This window comes from Phyllobates terribilis, unplaced genomic scaffold (genome assembly GCF_046119375.1).
Source record: "Phyllobates terribilis strain yellow unplaced genomic scaffold, ASM4611937v1 Scaffold_5__5_contigs__length_657084704, whole genome shotgun sequence".
NCBI lineage: Eukaryota > Metazoa > Chordata > Amphibia > Anura > Dendrobatidae > Phyllobates > Phyllobates terribilis.
In genome coordinates this window covers 636531557-636556238 of record NW_027362765.1, presented here as the reverse complement: position 1 = coordinate 636556238, position 24682 = coordinate 636531557, and the positions used below count along the sequence as shown (strand labels likewise).

At 43.0% G+C, this 24682-nt stretch overlaps 1 protein-coding gene across 1 annotated transcript in view; it reads right to left on the bottom strand.

The window, feature by feature from the left end:
• LOC141273801 (protein ELYS-like) overlaps positions 1 to 24682 on the bottom strand; it is a 104199-nt gene that overhangs the window by 72327 nt on the left and 7190 nt on the right. The window contains exons 5-8 of the mRNA XM_073686167.1: positions 22419 to 22626; positions 14267 to 14380; positions 14043 to 14124; positions 12728 to 12878 (exon numbers count right to left, since the gene is read on the bottom strand). Coding sequence (XP_073542268.1) covers positions 12728 to 12878; positions 14043 to 14124; positions 14267 to 14380; positions 22419 to 22626 — 555 coding nt within the window. The remainder of the gene's footprint in view (positions 1 to 12727; positions 12879 to 14042; positions 14125 to 14266; positions 14381 to 22418; positions 22627 to 24682) is intronic.

Genomic DNA, 24682 nt, shown 5'->3' with positions numbered 1-24682 from the left:
AAATTTGCATCTGTTCTCCTGATATTAAAGGGAACCTGTCACCATGAAAATGCAGTCCTATCTGCAGGCATCATGTTATTGAGAAGGAAAATCAAATTAGATTGATCTATAGTTTACTGAAAAAAAGTTCAGTATAACCCGCATTTTCATCACAAACCTCTGCCCTTTGAGATTTTCTGTCCAGTTGGCGGTCCTATCAGTGATTGACAACTTTCTCTGTACAAGTGTACTCACAGTGATAGATGTCAATCATTGACAGGACTGCCCACTGGACTGAAAGTCTCAGAAAGAACAGATTTAGGTGATGAAAACAGCTTATACTGAATTTTTTTTTCCACAAAACTATATATAAATCTAATCTGTTCCTCCTCCTCCTCAATAACATGATGCCTGCAGATAGGACTGCATTTTCATGGCGACAGGTTACTTAACAATTTTCTTTTTTATTGTTTACAGCTAATTGCCAAAGGAACCGGCCACAAATGCAGTCTAGCAGCAGTAGCCGAACACACAAGCGCTTTACAGTGAACCTGACATCTGACACTTGATGCCCAATCCACTAACTGATCTCAGCCACTGCCTGAATCATGCCACCCTCAGATTGGGCAGCAAGTATCAGATGTCAGATTCCCTTTAATAGCAGGTCATAAGCACTTAATTGAAGCGGTTGGAAAAATCTAAACATCTTATTCTGAATCATAAAAGGGCGAATCCCAATAAATAAAAAAAACGCAAACCCACATTGGGTAGAGATGAAACTTCTAGATAAAGATGGGTCTGGCTCTGAAGGGTCGTGCTTAAGGGTCTTAATCTGAAATAAGCCGGAAATAGGCCAGAAGGTAGGAGTAACTATTTACTAATTGTGCTTAGTTTCTCTCTCTCATTCACACTTAAACCTTCATTATGCTTACATACGCCCTTGCTGTCTTTGCACCACTAATCCTTACTCTCCTTCGCTATCCCCCAAACCCCAGCACTCTCTAACCAAATAATAATCTCTCCTTCCCGCTTACCCCCTCACCTGACCTCATCTGCAGACCTACTCCTCAACCTCAGATCTATCTATAAACAAAAAACAAGCCGGACACTCTCCTTCTCCCACCTGCTGGAACCATATCTCCCAATTCTGGAGCCCCATAATTCACAACTACCACCAATTCCTCCTCCTATCGCTTCCAACCAACTGCAAACTACCGCAACCTCTCCTACATAAACCCCTGCCCCTAACCCCCACCCCCCTGCTCCCTCTCTCTGGAGCACTTTGGAACGCCCACTGTCTGCAACAAGCTCTATTTTGTCCACGACCTCTTTACCTCTCAGAGAGGCCCATCTCTCCTTCCTGGGCATCACAGAGACATGGTTGACACACGCCGACACTGTCTTCCCTGCTGCGCTGTGTTATAGTGGGCTCCACTTCACCCACACTCCTCGCCCTGGTAACAGACATGGTGGAGGAGTAGGTCTTTTCCTTTCTACCAACTACACCTTTATCCCTATCCCACCTCTACCCTCCCTTCTTTTGAAGTCCACTCTGTCCGCATCTACTCTCCCTCCAACCTCCAAGTGGCTGTCATACCGACCTCCGAGCCCGGTCACTGCCTTTATTGACCAATTCTCCTCTTGGCTTCTTTACTTTCTCTCTGCTGACATTCCCACAATCATCATGGGTGATTTCAACATCCCCACTGACATTCGCCAGTCAACAGCATCTAAACTCCTGTCGCTTACTTCATCCTTTGGACTTCGTCCTCCTGAGCTACCCACACAGACGGACACACACTAGACCTCACCTTCATCCGACTCTGCTCCCGATCTAACCTCAAAACCTCCCCCTTACCCTTATCTGACCACCATCTACTCTTTTTCTCATCCCAGTCCTCCTCACCTGCCACCCATGTCCAGCAACTAGCACACCCCCGCAGAAACCTTGCACATCTAGACACTCGTACACTCTCTGACTCTATTCTACCACTGATATCCATATCCTCACTCCACGACACAGTCAACGCCACTGCTTTCTACAATGCCATTCTCACATCAGCTATTGACTCGGTCGACCTCGACACTCATTCCCCACACTCATCCCATCCCTTACCCATCTCTTCAGCCTATCACTAACTTCTGGTACCTTCCCCGCTGCCTTCAAACATGCCACAATCACGCCCATCCTCAAAAAGCCATCCCTCGACCCAACCGCCTTGTCTAGCTACCGCCCTATATCGTTGCTCCCATTTGCCTCCAAACTCCTTGTGCAACACGCTGAACTTTCCTCTCACTTCTCATCTAACCCTCTTCGACAACCGACAATCTGGCTTCCACCCACACCATTCCACCGAAACTGCCCTTACCAAAATTACTAATTACTTACAGCCAAAGCTGACAATTCTCTGTTCTCCTTGACTTGTCCTCAGCCTTTGACACAGTTGACCACTGCCAGTCCTACTACAGATCCTCTCTTCCTTTGGCATCAAAAACTTGCCCCATCTTGGATCTCCTCATACCTTTTTAACCGCATATTTAGCATCTCCCACGCTACCTCCTCATCCCGCCCCCACTCTGGGAGTCCCTCAAGGCTCTGTCCTAGGACCACTACTCTTCTCAATCTATACCCTTGGCCTGGGACAGCTCAAAATCTCACGGCTTCCAATACCATTTGTACGCTGATGACACCCAGATCTACCTCTCTGGCACAGATGTCACCGCTCTGCTGTCCATAATTCCAGCATGTCTATTAGCCATATCCTCCTTTTTCTCCTCTGGCTTCCTAAAGCTCAATGTGGACAAAACTGAACTAATCTTTCCCCCATCTTGCGCATCTTCCCCACCTGATATTTCTATCACAATAAATGACGCCACACTTTCCCCAGTACCGGCAATCCGCTGCCTCAGAGTAACCCTTGAATCTTCCCTGTCCTTCAAACCCCACATCCAAGCTCTCGCCACTTCTTGTTGCCTGCAGCTCAAAAATTTCCAGAATCCCTTCATCTACTAAACTGGTTGTGCATGCCCTCATCATCTCCCGCCTCGACAACAACAGCATGCTCCTCTGTGGCCTACCTGCTACCACTCTCACACCCCTCCAGTCCATCCTCAACTCTGCTGCGCGACTGGTTCATCTCTCGCATCGCTACTCCTCCGCTACCCCCCTTTGCAAATCTCTTCACTGGCCCCCAATTGTGCAGAATATCCAGTTCAAACTACAAACACTGACCTACAAAGCCATCCATAACCTTTCCTCTCTGTACATCTCTGAACTAATCTCCCGATATATTTCCTCACGTAATCTCCAGTCCTCCAAAGGCCACCTCCTCTCCTACACACTTATTCGTTCCTCACCCAATCGCCTCCAAGATTTCTCCCCATCCTATGGAATTCTGTGCCTCAACACGTCTGATTAGCCTCCACATTTGGATCCTTCAGACGGAACCTGAAAACCCATCTCTTCAAACAAGCTAACAGCCTGCCATGACCTAGCTTGCTGCAACCTCAACACCAAAGCTACTGCAACCACCCCCCAACCTACTGTCTCCTTCCCCGTTCCTGTAGAATGTCAAGAAATCCCTGCCTATGTGCTTATTATTCCCCTAAATCCCTGACTCTGTTTAGTTATCATATCCCCCCCTCCCCTGCATATCACAGGGCCCTGTGACAAATATACATATGGATATAGATATATATACATACACACATACATATATTATATTATATATACAGTACAGACCAAACGTTTGGACACACCTCATTTAATGATTTTTATGTATTTTCATGACTATGAAAATTGTACATTCACACTGAAGGCATCAAAACTATGAATTAACACATGTGGAATTATATACTTAACAAAAAAGTGTGAAACAACTGAAAATATGTCTTATATTCTAGGTTCTTCAAAGTAGCCACCTTTTGCTTTGATGACTGCTTTGCACACTCTTGGCATTCTCTTGATGAGCTTCAAGAGGTAGTCACCGGAAATGGTTTTCACTTCACAGGTGTGCCCTGTCAGGTTTAATAAGTGGGATTTCTTGCCTTATTAATGGGGTTGGGACCATCAATTGTGTTGTGCAGAAGTCAGGTGGATACACAGCTGATAGTCCTACTGAAAAGACTATTAGAATTTGTATTATGGCAAGAAAAAAGTAGCTAAGAAAAAAGATTGGCCATCATTACTTTAAGAAATGAAGGTCAGTCAGTCTGAAAAATTGGGAAAACTTTGAAAGTGTCCCCAAGTGCAGTTGCAAAAACCATCAAGCGCTACAAAGAAACTGGCTCACATGAGGACCGCCCCAGGAAAGGAAGACCAAGAGTCACCTCTGCTTCTGAGGATCAGTTTATCCGAGTCACCAGCCTCAGAAATCGCAGGTTAACAGCAGCTCAGATTAGAGACCAGGTCAATGCCACACAGCGTTCTAGCAGCAGACACATCTCTTCAACAACTGTTAAGAGGAGACTTTGTGCAGCAGGCCTTCATGGTAAAATAGCTGCTAGGAAACCACTGCTAAGGACAGGCAACAAGCAGAAGAGACTTGTTTGGGCTAAAGAACACAAGGAATCGACATTAGACCAGTGGAAATCTGTGCTTTGGTCTGATGAGTCCAAATTTGAGATCTTTGGTTCCAACCACCGTGTCTTTGTGCGACGCAGAAAAGGTGAACGGATGGACTCTACATGCCTGGTTCCCACCGTGAAGCATGGAGGTGGTGTGATGGTGTGGGGGTGCTTTGCTGGTGACACTGTTTGGGATTTATTCAAAATTGAAGGCATACTGAACCAGCATGGCTACCACAGCATCTTGCAGCGACATGCTATTCCATCCGGTTTGCGTTTAGTTGGACCATCATTTATTTTTCAACAGGACAATTACCCCAAACACACCTCCAGGCTGTGTAAGGGCTATTTGACCAAGAAGGAGAGTGATGGGGTGCTATGCCAGATGACCTGGCCTCCACAGTCACCAGATCTGAACCCAATTGAGATGGTTTGGGGTGAGCTGGACCGCAGAGTGAAGGCAAAAGGGACAACAAGTGCTAAGCATCTCTGGGAACTCCTTCAAGATTGTTGGAAGACCATTTTCAGTGACTACTTCTTGAAGCTCATCAAGAGAATGCCAAGAGTGTGCAAAGCAGTAATCAAAGCAAAAGGTGGCTACTTTGAAGAACCTAGAATATAAGACATATTTTCAGTTGTTTCACACTTTTTTGTTAAGTATATAATTCCACAGGTGTTAATTTATATACACACACACAAATATATCTATCCATCAAACTATACACTGTAGCTCACAAATCAGTTATATGGATGTCTGGCACAAAAATACCACTGCTAAGTGCCACATTGCGTAACTGCAGGGCAGTTTGATTAGCACATATGCATATATAGTAGCTCTATACAGCTACTCCACTGACGTTTCAACCTCAGTCACCTTACTGATTTAATAAATGTAACCAGGGCTGTGGAGTCTGTCTCCATTTAGGTGGAGTCGGTACAAAATGGACCGACTCTGAAAATATATAATAAATTGGGTACAGTAGTATAATGCAGGATGTGCTGTAAATGTTTTCATAAGAATTTGGGAAAGTTGTGAAATGTCCTATAAAGGTCTGTTCTGTTCCTGATCTAAGGATCTCTGCTTTTAGGTGAGATGAATCTGTGCTGCACTTTATGTACACGCTCCGTAGTGAGGCCGTGCTGTGGAGTCGGAGGTTTAGCTTACCGACTCCACAGCCCGGATTATCTAACAATCTGATTATCATCATGTAAAAAAACACTCGCCATTCCCAAGTGAGCTTGTAACTATTATTTGTGCTCCTACCAATTGATGTACACATACAGCTCTCATACAAGAAGCAGGGTTTTCTTTCTTCAAAAGGTATGTTGTGCTACATGGGCCGTATAACAAGCGCAACATTTGTTTGCCCTTGATGCTAGGTCTGTAACTTATCGCCACAGAGATACAGCTAAATGAACACCATGTTGGATTTACCAATCTGTCGGCGTTGCACCTCTGCCCTCAGCCCTGTGTACTCTGCCCATCTCCTGGCATGAACAAATGTCACATGACCACGGCAGCAATTATGGGATATTTGTATGTTAAGAGACAAGCGGGGAACAGAAGGCTAAAAACAGAAGAGCAACATCATATTGCTTTTTGTCACCATTATTAATTTAGATAGCAACTTGGTCCATTATTAAAGGGAATCTGTCACCCCCTGGCACTTATCTGACCTCAGGTGATAGAAATGTAAATGTATACCTACCGCTATGGCCCAGAGTAGAGGTCTAGTTGATTTAAAATGTCTTTTTATTCAAACCGTATACTGATGCTTGGGGTGAAGAAATCCCCGCCTACTTTGTGAATTAAAATGTTACCCAACCCCACTCCCCTGCATGTGACGTGCAGTCTCATCTTCCAGGTCCTGCGCACGCTCACCTCACCTTTAAAGGGAATGTGTCACCCCCCTGGGCGATATCAGACCTCTACTATGGGCATAAAGGACTTTAATCAATTATTTTTTCCACAGGCTTGGTGTCCGGGAGACGCCTAGCAATCCCCGCCTGTGTGCTTAATTATCATATCCCCCCTCCCCTGCACGTCACAGGGCCCTGTGACAGACCCTGTGACGTGCACTGTGCTTCCTGACTTCCGGGCATTCTCAAAGCGCCGCTCACATAGAGCACGCTTTGCTTCATCCCGGCCCCGTCTACCTGTGCTCTGCGCCGCAGGTTTCTATTGCGCAGGCGCCAGAAAGTGACAGTGACTCCCAGCACCTGCGCAATAGAACCCTGCGGCGAAGTGCAAAGGCAGACGGGGCCGGGATGAAGCAAAGCGCGCTCTATGTGAGCGGCCCTCTGTGCGTGCCCGGAAGTCAGGAAGCACAGTGCACTACACAGGTTCTGTAACAGGGCCCTGTGACGTGTAGGGAGGGGTATGCTAATTAAGCAGAGAGGCGGGGATTTAGGGGAATAATAAGCACATAAGCGAGGTTTGCTTCAAGCCTGTGGAAAAAATAATTAATTAAAGTGCTTTTCTCTGCAATCAGACCTTTGCTATGGGCCCTACAGGTATATATAGATTAAGGCTGCGTGCCCACTATGCGTTTTTCAAGAGTTTTTGCCGTGGAATATCCGCAGCGAAAACGCTTAAAAAACGCTTGGTAATATGTGCCCCATGGTCCCCAATGATAATCCGCATGTGCTGTGCGGAAATTTCCGCTGCGGATTATCATTGCGGAAAAATACGCAGCATGTCCATTAATTTTGCGGACACGCAGCGTAGTTGTAAAATGGTTCCTGTAAAAAAAAAGCCACGGTACCTGTAAAAAAGAATTTAAAATAAAAAAATAAAAATTATACTTACCTTCTGATGTCCCTCGGTCTCCTCAGCGATGTGTGCGGTGTGTTGGGCGGCTCGCGGTGGTGTGAGGACCTGACATGACGTCATTGAGTCATGAGACAGGTCACGCGACCACTGACGTCGGCGGTCGCGTGACCTGTCACATGACTCAATGAAGTCATCGCAGGTCCTTCACACCACCACGAGACACAGGGGAAACTGGACACATCAGAGAAGAAGACCACGGGCCATCAGAAGGCAAGTACAATCTTTATTTTTTACTTTTCACCATTCTTATTTTATTTTTATTATTTTTTATTTTCTTTTTTAACTATTACTTGGTCACACTATATAAATTCATGCCGGTTGCATGGATATATATAGTGTGACCAAGTTGTCAAGCACTTTTACAAATGATGCTAAAATCGCTTGGAAAAGCGCTTGATAACCCGCATGTAGAAATGCATGCAAAAACGCTTGACAAACTCTTCTACCTGGCGGGAAAAACGCATGTAAAATCCGCATGCATTTCTGCATCGTGGGCACATAGCCTTACTTTTCTATAACCTGTATGGCCATAGTAGTGGTCTGATATCACCCGGGGGGTGACAGATTCCCTTTAGCACGAGTCACACTTTTTTCTCCCGGTTATGTTTCCAGCAGTGATCTTGTGAGCAGACGCCAGGGAGTCACATAGCTGGGAGAAAAAAAAAGTGCGCCTTGTGTTAAAGGTGATGTGAGCATGTGCGGAACTTGGAAGACGAGACTGCATGTCACAGGGCAAGGGAGTGGGTGTGGGGGACATTGTAATTCATAAAGTAGGCGGGGATTTCTTCCCGTCCCCCAAGCATCAGTAAACAGATTGAATAAAAAGACATTTCAAACCAACCAGACCTCTAATATGAGGCATACAGGTATGTATAGATTTACATTTCTATCACCTGTATGCCCATATTAGAGGTCTGAAAACTCCCAGGGGGTGACAGTTTCCCTTTAAGAGGTTGTCCAGCAGTGGTCACCCCCTTTAATTTCATCTAATGCACAGCATCTAGTGCTCTGAAATCTACTAAACAGCAGAAAAGGTTTAAACATTTAGATTTTTTTTTCATGCTTTTGCGGAATATAGTTACATACAGTTAGGTCCATATATATTTGGACAGAGAGAACATTTTTCTAATTTTGGTTCTAGACATTACCACAATGAATTTTAAACAAAACAATTTCGATGCAGTTGAAGTTCAGACTTTCAGCTTTCATTTGAGGGTGTCCACATTAAAATTGGATGAAGGGTTTAGGAGTTTCAGCTCCTTAACATGTGCCACCCTGTTTTTAAAGGAACCAAAAGTAATTGGACAGATTAAATAATTGTAAATAAAATGTTCATTTCTAGTACTTGGTTGAAAACCCTTTGCTGGCAATGACTGCCTGAAGTCTTGAACTCATGGACATCACCAGACGCTGTGTTTCCTCCTTTTTGATGCTCTGCCAGGCCTTCACTGCGGTGGTTTTCAGTTGCTGTTTGTTTGTGGGCCTTTCTGTCTGAAGTTTAGTCTTTAACAAGTGAAATGCATGTTCAATTGGGTTGAGTTCAGGTGACTGACTTGGCCATTCAAGAATATTCCACTTCTTTGCTTTAATAAACTCCTGGGTTACATTGGCTTTATGTTTTGGGTCATTGTCCATCTGTAGTATGAAACGACGACTAATCAGTTTGGCTGCATTTGGCTGGATCTGAGCACACAGTAGGGCTCTGAATACATCAGAATTCATTCGGCTACTTCTGTCCTGTGTCACATCATCAATAAACACTAGTGACCCAGTGCCACTGGCAGCCATGCATGCCCAAGCCATCACACTGCCTCCGCCGTGTTTTACAGATGATGTGGTATGCTTTGGATCATGAGCTGTACCACGCCTTCGCCATACTTTTCTCTTTCCATCATTCTGGTAGAGGTTGATCTTGGTTTCATCTGTCGAAAGAATGTTCTTCCAGAACTGTGCTGGCTTTTTTAGATGTTTTTTCAGCAAAGTCCAGTCTAGCCTTTTTATTCTTGATGCTTATGAGTGGCTTGTACCGTGCAGTAAACCCTCTGTATTTACTTTCAGGCAGTCTTCTCTTTATGGTAGATTTGGATATTGATACGCCTACCTCCTGGAGAGTGTTGTTCACTTGGTTGGCTGTTGTGAAGGGGTTTCTCTTCACCATGGAGATTATTCTGCGATCATCCACCACTGTTGTCTTCCGTGGGCGCCCAGGTCTTTTTGCATTGATGAGTTCACCAGTGCTTTTTCTTCTTTCTCAGGATGTACCAACTGTAGATTTTGCCACTCCCAATATTGTAGCAATTTCTCAGATGGGTTTTTTCTGTATTTGCAGCTTAAGGATGGCTTGTTTCACCTGCATGGAGAGCTCCTTTGACCGCATGTTTACTTCACAGCAAAACCTTCCAAATGCAAGCACCACACCTCAAATCAACTCCAGGCCTTTTATCTGCTTAATTGAGAATGACATAACGAAGGAATTGCCCACACCTGTCCATGAAATAGCCTTGGAGTCAATTGTCCAATTACTTTTGGTCCCTTTAAAAACAGGGTGGCACATGTTAAGGAGCTGAAACTCCTAAACCCTTCATCCAATTTTAATGTGGATACCCTCAAATGAAAGCTGAAAGTCTGAACTTCAACTGCATCTGAATTGTTTTGTTTAAAATTCATTGTGGTAATGTCTAGAACCAAAATTAGAAAAATGTTGTCTCTGTCCAAATATATATGGACCTAACTGTAGATTCAATTATGTAGATAAAAGTACTTCTGGGGATTGAAAACATTCTCTCCTTAATGCAAACTGATGTATAAAACCGTCATGATCAGGTCACTTTGTGCACTGCTTGAGGGATCTGTACGGTACAGCCTCAGCATCGGTGCAGCAGGAGCTCAATTGATATACACAGCCAGGATTCTGATGTGTTCTCACCAGGTTTAGCAGTTCAATCTGATATGCAGATAGTGACAACAGCACACAAAGAATCTGACCAATAAAAAGAGCGCTCCCTTTGTCAGACCATCATCAGCACCTCTAATGTGTGCAGCGGTGCCAATGGACTATGGCAACCAAGAGCCCGAAAATGGCCTTTTGGTCTGCCATACAGTACAGTTTAACAGATACTGCCAGAGTCGGGGTTTGATAGGTTGACGGGGATAAATTAGGTAATCCACTGTAGCGATGTGCGTTAACAATATGATGATGAGATTTTATGTTCAAGTTCCCTTAGGGTACTAATATTGTAGTGTAAAAAATATATATATCCTTTGAAAAACATTCCGTATCTCTGATTACTATAATGATATCAACATTTATGCGAAGCTGCATGGTGAACAATGCAAAGTGTATGTACAGTCATGGCCAAAAGTTTTGAGAATGACACCAAAATTATATTTTCACATGATCTGCTGGCCTCTGGTTTTTATTAGTGTTTGTCTGATGTTTATATCACATACAGAAATATAATTGCAATCATATTATGAGTACCAATTGGTTATATTGACAGTTAGAATGAGTTAATGCAGCAAGTCAATATTTGCAGTGTTGCCCCTTCTTCTTCAAGACCTCTATAATTCTCCCTGGCATGCTCTCAATCAACTTTTGGACCAAATCCTGACTGATAGCAGTCCATTCTTGCATAATCAATGCTTGCATTTTGCCAGAATTTGTTGGTTTTTGTTTGTCCACCCGTCTCTTAATGATTGACCACAAGTTCTCAATGGGATTAAGATCTGGGGAGTTTCCAGGCCATGGACCCAAAATCTCTATGTTTTGTTCCATGAGCCATTTAGTTATCACCTTTGCTTTATGGCAAGGTGCTCCATCATGCTGGAAAAGGCATTGTTGGGCGCCAAACTGCTCTTGGATGGTTGGGAGAAGTTGCTCTTGGAGGACATTCTGGTACCATTCTTTATTCATGGCTGTGTTTTTAGGCAAGACTGTGAGTGAGCCGATTCCCTTGGCTGAGAAGCAACCCCACACATGAATGGTTTCAGGATGCTTTACAGTTGGCATGAGACAAGACTGGTGGTAGCGCTCACCTCTTCTTCTCTGAATAAGCTGTTTTCCAGATGTCCCAAACAATTGAAAACAGGATTCATCAGAGAAAATGACTTTGCCCCAGTCTCCAGCAGTCCACTCCCTGTACCTTTTGCAGAATATCAGTCGGTCCCTGATGTTTTTTCTGGAGAGAAGTGGCTTCTTTGCTGCCCTCCTTGAAACCAGCCCTTGCTCAAAGAGTCTCCGCCTCACAGTGCGTGCAGAAGCACTCACACCAGCCTGCTGCCATTCCTGAGCAAGCTCGGCACTACTGGTAGTCCGATCCCGCAGCTGAAACAGTTTTAAGATACGGTCCTGGCGCTTGCTGGTCTTTCTTGGGCGCCCTGGAGCCATTTTGACAACAATGGAAGCTCTCTCCATGAAGATCTTGATGATGCGATAGATTGTTGACTGAGGTGCAATCTTTGTAGCTGCGATACTCTTCCCTGTTAGGCCATTTTTGTGCAGTGCAATGATGGCTGCACGTGTTTCTTTAGAGATAACCATGGTTAACTGAAGAGAAACAATGATACCAAGAACCAGCCTCCTTTTAAAGTGTCCAGTGATGTCATTTTTACTTAATCATGACTGATTGATCGCCAGCCCTGTCCTCATTAACACCCACACCTGTGTTAATGGATCAGTCACTAAAACGATGTTAGCTGCTCCTTTTAAGGCAGGACTGCAATGATGTTGAAATGTGTTTTGGGGGTTAAAGTTCATTTTCTGGGCAAATATTGACTTTACAAGTACAGTAATTGCTGTTAAGCTGATCACTCTTTGACATTCAGGAGTATATGCAAATTGCCATTACAAAAAATGAAGCAGTAAACTTTGGAAAAATTACTATTTGTCTCATTCTCAATACTTTTGGCCATGACTGTATATATGTCTGTTTTATATACACACATACATACACATATATACATACATTTGTAATTTTTTCTATTTCCACCTATAAATACAATTCATTCCACAAAAGACAGGCCCTCATTCAGCTATATCTTCAAAAAATGGGAGGAAAAAAATATATATTTGTCCTAAAGACACCAAAATTAAGGGGTTAAAGGGATTTTCCAATTTTTGAAAGTGATCGTATACAATAGCGTGTACAGACAGACCAGGATGGTCCAAATTTTTTAAATTTGAAGAAACTTAATCTAGTCTGCTTCTGATTAACAATGATGTATGAGATAAGACTTTGTTGTACTCTACATAGTCATTTTGGGGGAAATTTACAAATTTCAGATCAGTTTCTGTATATGCCTTGCAAACATAATAAAAGACATGAAAGAAAAAAAAACAGAAAAACAAACCATCATGGAGACCGTCTTCTCTTTCGCTATGAGCACGGAATTTTTCTATAGTCTGACAGCCCAGTAACTTCATGCTGTTTGTTTGACCTCTTAAAAATAGGGTATTCGCTGAAAGATCCAGGTTATACCTTTCCTCACAGTATTCCAAGTTCTGTAAAAAAAAATAAAGAAAGAAAGAATAATTGACATATAGATAGATAGATTTATATTATAGGAATAGATATACCTAGTCTAGCCTCTCCCTGCCCCACTCCAGGTGGTTGACAGGTCTGTACCATGTGTGTGTACATAGGAGGAGACCTGTCAAAATCAATCAACTGGACCGGGCAGGAACAAGTGAGCCAAGGACCATGCCGGATTTGTCAGGTCTATTTCTATAGCCCATGGCTGGCTTTTCAAACAAATTTTTCTCTGAAATGCTGCGGGGTTCCAGTGAAAAAACTGTACACGGCTGTAATCGTACAACCACGATGTTTCATGACGTCTGTAATTCAGGCAGTGTGAATCTAGTGGCAGCTCATCAAGCCTCACATTTGAATCAATTTGAAGCCCTATAGGCTCTGTTTTGGCAGATGGTGCAAAGGGTTAAAACCTAGCCCTACAGATTCTGATTAAGTGCACCTGGATTTCTCTGCATATAACCAGGCTAGGTGTTCACCTTAGTCAGTCAGCTGGGGAAGACTAAGCAGAGTGGGTTGTGTTGGAGATGTTAGCGAGAGACAAGCCAGAATTCCACTCTGAGAAGAGACTGCACAGGTCATGTGCGCCAAACTGCAAATATGAGAAGTTGATTTGGCAATAGCAGTTTTGTTTGACCAAACTTGGACTAGCTGAGTCGTGTATGAGTAGCCAAGGTCTATTTTGTTCAGTTAGTGCCTGGACAAGGCTAGGGATTTTGTGTTTATGGTTTTGTTTTCTTTAAAAAATAAAATCCAGTGCCTGTGTAAAAGCCGTCTACTGCTGAGCATGAATCCCTACACAATATATGCAAGGACTTAAACATAACCAAAGACAGCAAGGGACACAGGAGAGATGTAGAGGAAAGTGAACAGTGACCACCAGCTGGAGGTGGGTGAAGATCCTAAAGCAGTCAAATGTGTATACATCCATAATGTAAATAAAGTGGTAACAGAACAAACAATGACAGTGTGAATGTTGTAATAAAACAAAGCTCCTGACCAGAAGTGTCACTCGAGGAGGAGCACTCACCAAGGAAGTAAGGAGGGTTCAGAGCTGTGAGGTGCTCTACAGACAACTTGAGAATGCCCCCTTTACATTACAAACCATACAGAATAAAAATATACAGACATCTTACCTCATACATAATTTGTCCTGATGGTAAACGTTTTCTGTCCCCAAAAGCCAACTGCAGCAAATGAAAGCTTAAATCTCTACCACTATAGTAGAAAAGATTAAAAGGTTATGATGAGAACATAACTGGAGAGCTAAAGAAATGACAAAATACAGAACTCTTAATTTTGAAATGTAAAATAATTTGGGGAAAGGATGCAATGTTAGTAATTGGATTTTAACAATTACCTTTGACTCGTTTGGACAGCCCAAAGGTAACAGCAGTTTCGGGGGTCATTCTCAGGTTCTTGAAAAGTGACGGAGAAAACAGGAACTCTGCCCCCTTCAATTTGAACATGGTATCTGAAAATATATATATACACACACATTAACTCATTAAAATGTCCTACACAAAGCGACATATCATCTGGGATAAATCATAATTGTAACTGCATGCAGAGTTGCTATAATAACACATCACGGCTTCTGGATATCCAGCCTGTACAAACATGATGCAGCCCACCACACTAAGCGCCGGCAAGCACGTTTCACACAGGTTAAGGCTATGTGCCCACGTTGCATTTATGAAGCAGAAAATTTCTGCTGCATAAATGCAAGTCCTCTCCCGGAAAAACGCATGCGGAATTCCGCACGCGTTTATCGCGCTTTTTTCGCGCGTTTTCCACATGCGGAATTGCCTTGCATTTTTTATGCATTGAACAAAGGCAATTCTGCTTGCGGAAACGCAAAATTAAATGACATGCTGCGGATTTTTGAACGCAGCATAAACGCTGCGGAAAAATCCGCAACATGTGCATAGAACTTGCGGAATCCCATTGGGGACCATGGGGTGCGTGTTACCAAGCGTTTTACAAGCGTTTCCGCTGCGGAAATTCCGCATCAAAAACGCTTGAAAAATGCTACGTGGGCACACAGCCTAAAGAGAACCTGCCAGCAGATTTTAGTCCTATAAACTAAAGGCATGGCCATAATAGCACGGTGATGCTGATTAATATGATACCTGGTGTGAAGGGATGCGCTCAGTAGCTGCTGATTACTCATCTTATAAAGTTTTCATAAAATGGTGTCTTGTGCTTCAGGACAGGGCGTGGGGGCTGGGTCTTCTTCTGGTTCTCCACTCCTCCACACCAGACTCCTCTATTTCTGGAGCAGGTAACAGATTATTCAGGGACCCGCATACTTTATAAAATTCCACAACGCAGCCATCACTGCATATGCAGCGCCTCTGACGCACACAAGACGTCATTTTCTGAAAACGTCATAAAGGTGAGTATTCAACAGCCACTGAGCGGATCCCTTCACATCAGGTATCAGTAATCAGCACCACAGTGCTATTATCGCCATGCCTTTAATTTAAAGGGCTAAATCCTGCTGACAGGTTCGCTTTAATCATTGTGGTCAGATGTTTGATTGAGTCTGTAGCAAAATATCAAAGTGCTCTACATAGCGCCTGCAGTGCTCATTCTGGTTTTTCCAAATTCTCAAAATCATTAAAATGTTCAGATTTTTTAACCCCTTTGTAACATTGTGCGTAATAATACGTCCCTGTGCCATGGACCTTATGGACCAGGTAAGTATTATTACTTCTCGGCGATCGCGCCCACACACAAGTTGTGCAGCCGCGGTTGCCGGCGGGTGCCAGCTGATACCTGGAACCCAGAGCCAGGAGCAGTGTCCGCACCGCTCCCAGCACTTTAACCCCTTAAATGCTGCGATCGCAGCATTTAGCGAGCGAGCAGAAAAACAAATGCCGCTCTGCTCTTGAATCGGAGACCCAGTGACATCATTGCGGAGTCCCGATCGTTGCCATGGTGTGGAAAGAAGGAGAAAGAGCCACAGGTACAAAGAGCCAAGCACCCAAATATTTGTATTACAAAAATATATAACATTTTATTGAACAGAAGTTTGACAAAAAGACATTAGACCACACAAAAATACATTAAAAGCATTTAAAAAAGGAAAGCAAAACCATGTGAGGGCGTAATATCCCACACATGCACCAACAGGTTAACTAGAATAGATTCTTGATTAATCCTATTTATGCACCTTGTATTGTATCAATATTCTATATACTACTGCACTTTATAGTCATTCACTATTGAACCTTATGATCATGTACTTTTCTATCTTGGGCTATTTATGACTTTCTTTATGGTCAGTATGACACAGGTCTTGAATGATGACTGATTTTTCTATTCTAGTTAACCTGTTGGTGCATGTGTGGGATATTACGCCCTCACATGGTTTTGCTTTCCATTTTTAAATGCTTGTAATGTTTTTTTGTGTGGTCTAATGTCTTTTTGTCAAACTTCTGCAATAAAATGTTATATATTTTTGTAATATAAATATTTGAGTGCTCGGCTCTTTCTCCTTCTTTCCACAATATGTGTTACACAGGCTGCCTTTAGCACCCCTCTTGTATATAGCTGTGCCTCCTAGTGTTTTGTAGATCGTTGCCACGGTGACTCCACCAACAAGTTAGTTTTATCATGCGCAGTGCATGATCAAAATAACTTGTGTCTGCAGCACTGACAGTTAAGAGGTATATTAATAAATATATGATTTATTCTATAAATAAATATTATAGGAAAAAAATATAAAAAAAACAAAAAAAAAAACAATAAAGTCCACATTTGGTATCGCTGCGTCCGTAATTACCTGACCTATAAAACTGTCCCACTAGTAAACCTCTTTAGTAAACGCCGTAAAAAAATAAATAATGAAGCAAAAAACAGTGCTTTATCATTATACCGCCAAACAAAAAGTGGAATAAAACGCAATCAAAAAGACAAATGCAAAAAATATGGTACCGCTGAAAACGTCATCTTCTCCAGTTTGCTATAGTGGATTTAGCCGCCTTCCTTCCTCTGTTCTGCCCCAGTGCTGTACAAATAGGTTCCCCTCCAATCTCCAAGACTCAGTTTGTTGAAGATAATAAAGGACAGCTCTGCAGACATTTAGGAGGTGGAACTCTGCTTCCTCCTTCTGCCAGAATCCTTCCAATCCGAAGGGAAGGATGATTTCCTGGGAACGATTGAAATCCGAAACTACCTTTGGGAGAAAGGAAGGGTCCAGGTGAAGCGTAATCCTATCCTCTGTCACGATAATGTAAGGTTCTCTGATAGAAAGGGCCTGTAGTTCTCCACTCTCTGTGCTGAAGTGATGGCTACTAAGAAGGCAGTCTTATGAGAGAGAGTCAGCATTGTGCTAGAGGAGAGAGGCACAAAGGGAGAGAGGGTTAAACCCTTGAGTACCACATTGAGATCCCAGGGTGGGACCTGAGACTGAATTATTGGGTGAAGTCTGAGTGCTGAAGTTATGAATCTCTTGATACACCTATGAGAGGCCAAATCTTGGTCGAATATGGAACTTAGGGCTGAAATCTGCACCTTAAGAGTGCTGGGTTTGAGACCCAACTCCAATCCACTCTGTAGAAAATCAAGGATCTGAGCAATGTTGGGATGTGAGGTATCAGGAATAACCGGGGCGTACCATGATAGGAATTTTTTCCATATTTTGCCGTATATCGCATTGGTTACTGGCTTCCTACTCTGTTGAAGAGTATTTATAACTTCTTCCGAGAGACCTTTGGATCTTAAGATCTCGGCTTCAGTAACCAGGCTGCCAGGTTTAGCCACTGAGGATTGGGATGGAACAGGGGCCCTTGAGAGAGAAGGTTGTTGACCTGAGGTAGTATCACCGGACCCTCTAGGCAGAGTTCTGTGATGGCCCTAAACCAAGGCCTTTTGGGCCACAGAGGGGCCACCAGAATTGTTGCCACTCTCTCTAACCTGACTTTCTGGATGGTTCTTGCCATCAGCGGTATTGGAGGAAAAGCATAGACCAGCTTGAAATGCCAGGGATGGGCTAGTGCGTCCAAATTCATGGCATGGTCTCGTCTGTCCAATGAAAAGAAGAGGGGAAGTTTTGCATTTAACCGACTGGCAAAGAGATCTACCTCGGGGAGACCCGATTTTGCTACCAGCGACTGGAAAATCTGAGGATTCAAGCTCCATTCTCCTGGCTGGATATCTTTCCTCCTTAGAAAGTCTGCTTGAACATTGTTTGAGCCTTTCAGGTGGACTGCTGACAGTGATAGATGTTGTTCTGCCCACAAAAATATTCGGCCTGCAATCTGTTTTAGGCTGTGTACCTTCGTAGCTCCATGATAACGAAGGAAGGCAACTGTAGTCACGTTGTCCGAGAGAATCTTGATGTGAGAACCCTGGACTAGGTTGACTGTCGCTCTGAGCGTTTTTTCTACCGCCATTAGCTCACTGAAGTTGGAAGATCTGGCATTGATCTCGGGACTCCATCTGCATTGAAAGGGAATCTGGGCCACCATAGCTCCCCACCAAGAGAAGCTTTTACCCGACCAGAGGTCCTGAACCGTTTGTTTAGTGAGTCCCTTTGTCTGTTCCAGGATCTTAGGATATGATCCTGGAGGGGGCTTGAGTGTGCCTGGGCCCACAACATCGACTGGATACAGGCTGTCATAGACCCCAATACAGACATTGTCGCTCTCAACGTTGGATTCTCTTGGTGTCTGAAATTTGAGATTTTGGATCTGAGAGCTGTCTGATGCTCCAATGGTAGAAAGGACATCTGTTTGTTGGAGTCCAGTAAGACACCAAGGAACTTCCTCCTTAATGAAGGGAGGAGTTCCGACTTTTTTTTAGGCTTGGAACCCAACCTAATGTCCGATGGGTTTTTAAAGTTATAGAGACGTGAAGATTGAGAGTTGCTACTGAAGGAGCGACAATTAACATGTCGTCCAAGTATGGAATTATGCAGACGCCCCGTTTCTGGATGAGTGCAATGACTTCTGCCATAATCTTCGTAAACACCCCGAGTGCTGAAGAGATGCCGAAGTGCAGTACATTGTACTGGTAATGAACTGTTATGTTGTCCCTGAGTACTGCAAACCGCAGGAACTTCCTGTGGGACGGATGAATCGGCACATGGTAGTATGCATCTTTTAAATCTATGGTCGCCATGATGAAGTCTTTCCTTATTAGGGGAATAGTTGATTTTATAGACTCCATCTTGAATCGACTGTATTTGATGTGATGGTTTAGGGACTTCAGGTTGATTATGATGCGTGGGGTCCCTGATTGTTTCCGTATTAGGAATATTTTTGAGTAGTGACCCGTCCCCTCCAGGCCAGGGGGGGACCAGGGACACCACTCCCGAATCCAGAAGGTTTTTTAGGGCGACCGATAGGAGTTCCTGAGCCCCCCCCCCCGAGAAGGAAGGGACGTGACCCTCAGGATCTGAGGGGGTGACTCTCGAATTCCAGTAGAAGACCCTCCTCGATGGTATTGAGGATCCACTGGCAGGAAGATATTGCCCGCCACTGGGGAAAGAAATTCGAGAGACGCCCCCCCTACACAGACCAAGTCATTGCCTGTCCTGCTGCTGGTGTTGTTGCTGGGGTACAAGGATGTTGCGGCCCTTGCCGCTTTTAGGATAGCTCCAGCGCCCAGATATTCCCTTTCCTCTATACTGTGAGGGCTGACTTTGGGAAGGCCAAAAGGAACATTTCTTAGGCTGTGTGCCCACGATACGTTTTTCAAGCGTTTACGTTGCCTCCCAAAAATCGAAATAGAAGGCGATCAAAAAACGTCAACTTGTCCCGCGAAAAACAAGCCATCACATGACTGTCGGCTAAAATATGGAAAACTTATAGCTCTCAAAATATAGAGATGCAAAAACACAAAAATGTTTTTTAGTGTGTGACAGCTACCAAACATAAAAACCCGATCTAATCACTCACACCGCATGAGGAACGGCGTAAAAAAATAAAAACAATTCTTCATCTGCTGCTTTGTTCATTCTGCCTCCCAAAGATCGCAGTATGGCTCGGCTCACATTTATCCTGCGCTCTGTGTTGAGCGCTTACGCTAGGGCTTCCTTGTAAGTATGTGATTCAGAAGGAACCCCCAGCAGAAGATTCCCTGTAATGAGGCAGATGGAGGCACCGTGGACGCCGTCTGGCCTGTGATCCAACATTGTCAGTCTTTTTATTAGGCGTGCATAAAAGTGCCGTCGGACACAGTTTTGTGAACCACTGAAAAACAGGACACAGCTAAACAGAGGCCAGACTGAGTCCAGAGTAAGGCCGGTTTCACGCGTCTTGATATTTCCGGTAAAGGAACTACTGGTACCGGAGATAACCGTGTCCGTGTGTACCTGTGTGACATACGTGTGGCAACTGTGTGCCGCATCAGGAGCACACGAACTGGCACCTGGGAATCAGTGGTAAAGTTAACGCTGTTCCCAAGCGCTGGGTGATAAATGCTGCCCTCATCATTATCCCATGCTGATGCATCAGCACGAGCAAGGAACAATGTTGACAGTAGTATTCTGCTTCCGGTGTGTCCTGGTGTAAAAATAAAATTTTACATTCAAATAGCCAAGTCAGGGCCCCTTCCCTTCCGAGCCCCGCCATGCCCCTAAACAGTGGTTTTCCCTCACATTTGGGGTATCTGCGTGCTCAGGAGAAAGTGCACAACAAACTTTGGGATCCATTTTATCCTGTTATGCTTGCAAAAATGAAAAAAAAAAATGGGTCTAAAGTAGAATTTTTGTAAAAAAAAAAGTTAAAATGTTCAGTGTTTTCTTCCACATTCCAAAAATTCCTGTGAAGCACCTGAAGGGTTAATAAATGTATTGAATGAGGTTTTGAGCACCTTGAGGGGTACAATGTTTAGAATGGTGTCACTTTTGGGCATTTTCTGTCATAAAGGCCCCTCAAAGTCACTTCAAATGTGATGTGGTCCCTAAACAAATAGTTTTGTAAATTTTGTTGTAAAAATGAGAAAACACTGGTCAACTTTTAACCCTTCTAACAAAGAAAAATGTTGGTTTTAAAATTGTGCGGATGTAAAGTAGACATGTGGGAAATGTTATGTATTAACTATTTTGTGTGACATATCTCTCTGATTTAAGGGCATGAAAATTCAAAGTTTGAAAATTGCAAAATTTTCTAAGTTATCACCAAATTTCGAATTTTTTCACAAATAAACGTAAATCACATCAAATAAATGTAACCACTATCACAAATTGCAATATGTCATGAAAAAAACAAATCTCAGAATCAGTGGGATCCGTTGAAGCGTTCCAGAGTTATTGCATGAAAGGGAGACTGGTCAGAGTTGTAAACATTGGTCTGGTGATTAACGTTCAAACAACCTTCAGGGGTAAAGGGGTTAAGCATTTCCCACCTCCCATTGGCTTTCAATGCAACTTGGACAGAATAAATATATATATATATATATATATATATATATATATATATATATATATATATATATATATATATATATATATATATATATATATATATATATATATATATATATATATATATATATATATATATATATATATATATATATATATATACATATATATACACACACACATACTCTAGTATAAGCTGACCCGAATATAAGCACTTGAATTTTACCACAAAAAACTGGGAAAATGTATTGACTTGGGTATAAGCCTAGGGTGGGAAATGCAGCAGCTACTGGTAAATTTACCCATCCTGGTGTGCATAGCATCCTCATCCCCAATCCTGGTATGCATGGCCCCCCATCAATGCACACATGAAAAAAATAAAACACTTCTACTCACCTTCCCTCTGCTCCAGTGCTGCGTCCTGTTCTTCCAGCAGCTGATCAGCGCATGACGCCACTGCCATGCGCCCTCAGACGCTGAGGTGAGCTGCTGGGATATTCACTTCTCTCCACGCCGGGACTATGGACGTGGAGAGGAGTGAATATTCATTTTCTTTAATAGCGCAGTGTCAGTCGCAGCAGTCTGCTTCCTGCAGCAGCTCAGCGATACGGTGTGCTCCAATAGCGTGCACAGAGGATAACGGAGCCAGTGGCTGCGACTGACAGTGTGCGCTATTAAAGAAAATGAATATTCACTCCTCTCCACCCCCATGGGCGTGGAGAAGAGTGAATATTAATTTTCTTTAGCAGCAGGCACACATGGTAGCTGCAGCAGCCGGCTACTGCCTGTGCACCGCTCTTCCGCCGCAACCTCTCCCACCCCACAGCCAGAATGTAAGTATATACTCGAGTATAAGCCGAGGGGTTTTTTTTTTTTCAGCATAAAAAAAAATGTGCTGAAAAAGTCAGCTTATACATGAGTATATGCCGTAGTTTTGAAAAAAATCATTATATACACACATTTTAATCAAAGTTATATATTAAATTACTATGTACAATAATGTGTGCCCAGAAAAAAATACCAATTTTCCCTAATAAAACAAGCTTAATACAGCCACGTGAGGGAAAATCTTGAAATGTATCTAAGAATGAAGTAATGCATTTGAATATGGAAAAATAAACAAAACTTTACTTACTCTCGTCTTAAAGTTTTCATGTTCCATAAAGAGAGGTATCCATCAGAGAATCCTACAGCCAGGTGATTAGTTCTAGCTATATAGCTGACTGTGGTGACCATGGTTCCAGAAGGTGCAAGCAGCTGAAGACATATGTGTCGTCTCTCTCGATTAGCCGCTTCTCGGAGTTTAGGGATTTCTGCAGGTATCCCACTAATGACTTCAAGGTCTATAAATAAATTGACAGAAACAAGCATTTCAACATTAAAAGGGGTTGTCACTAACACCTTCTTAAAACTAAACGTTCAGCCCTGATAAAAAAAACAAACAAAACAAACTTGTACTCGCCTCCCATGCCGGCTCCATTCCAGCGGTGTCAGCACTCGCGGTCCCGGGTCTGTGATGCGGTGGAATGACCTGTGATGCCCGGTGCCCAATCAGTGCTGGCGTCAGAGTCCCGGCCTTCAGACAAACTAAACATGAAGAAGAAATCTGGGATCTTCTTCATGTTCAGTTTGTACGAAGGCGGAGATTGACGCCAGCACTGATTGGGCGCCGGGCATCACAGGTCATTCCACCGCATCACAGACCCGGGACTGCGAGTGCTGACACCGCTGGAACGGAGCCGGCACGGGATGTGAATATAGGGTTTTTTTTTATTGGGGGCTGAACATTTCGTTTAAGGGGTTGTCCCAGTAGTGGACAACCCCTTTAAGTCTATTTGCCTGTAATTACATAAGCTGTTGTGTTTGTACATGAGGAACAAAACTTTCTTGCTATTATATGAAAAGTCTCCTACATTTGTTACATTTCCTCTCGGATTTTCAGTGGATTAAGTTAAGTAAAGACTAGCTATGATGTCTCCTATACAGACATGAGGGGCTCCTGCTCTCCTGCCCCTATGCAGAACACAGAGAAAAGTAGCATGGCTATAATACAGCAGTACAACCAGCAGTAAGGTGATATAAAACACATTTTAGCTGTGGTTTTTTTTTTCAGAGGGAATGGCGAGTTTTGGAAAAAAAAATCTCATCACTCTCAGATCTCGCTTCCAGCATTTACAGTCATTACAAGGGCCAGGAACCCCCTGGAAAACCCCTAGGAGAAGAGCTACGCTGTCATGTCATTACATCCAACACAACCTATCCCAGGTACAGAGGAATAATACCAACAGCCGCAGAATGTTTGTTAAAAGGGAAAATAAAAAAAACTACATTTTAGTCAGCTCTTCAGCCACTTTATCAGGAGGCAGCAAGTTAAACATGCAAAAAGCGATGAGCGGTTTGCTTGTAGTATTGATTTCAGCGTTGGTTATAGAATCAGTGACCATTTAAAAGGAGTTTTGAATAAAAATTGGGAATCTGAAAAAGGTCTGTCCGTATTAAGAACACTGGAGTAAAGCCCGCTCCTAGATACCCATTTTGTTCTGGACATTTTAAAATGCCCAAACTGAACCAAAACCGAAGTCCACCCTCGCCACCTCCCTGCACCATCTTGATTTGTGCTTCTCCTTACACCAAGTCTCATTATGTCCTACCAAAAGACAGATCCTGCAACAAATATAAGGACAGGAGGGAGGAGCGGAGGGTAGAAAAACAATAGGAATATTTGACACATTTTACATAGTGCAGTCTGTCCTATCCATTTTGGGTCTTCTCTATGCTGATGTCTGACTAATTCCCAAACTAAGTGAGCAAGTGCTATAATGTGTAAATGATAGATACTACTGCAGCAAATCCCTCGCCTCTCTTTACTGTTTTACACTAGATTCAATTTAGCTCTTCCCTTAAATATATTACGGTTTCTTTAAATACAAGTTATACAATATTTTAATAGACTTTCTACATTAATTCTCTACAGTTTTCAATACCTCCATTTGATGTAATTGAATAGAAACCTTTAATTTGCCTAGTGAAAGTCAGTCTTGGTAATACAAGACACATACGGGCATAGCTCATAACTACAGGTGCTTCTCACAAAATTACAATATCATCAAGAAGTTAATTTATTTCAGTTCTTCAATACAAAAAGTGAAACTCATTATATAGAGTCATTACAAACAGAGTGATCTATTTCAAGTGTTTATTTCTGTTAATATTGATGATTATGACTTACAGCCAATGAAAACGCAAAAGTCAGTATCTCAGTATATTAGAATACTTTATAACAGCTTGAAAAATGAAATAAAATCCGAAATGTTGGCCTACTGAAATGTATGTTCAGTAAATGCCCTCAATACTTGGTCGGGCTCCTTTTGCATCAATTACTGCATCAATGCGGCAGCG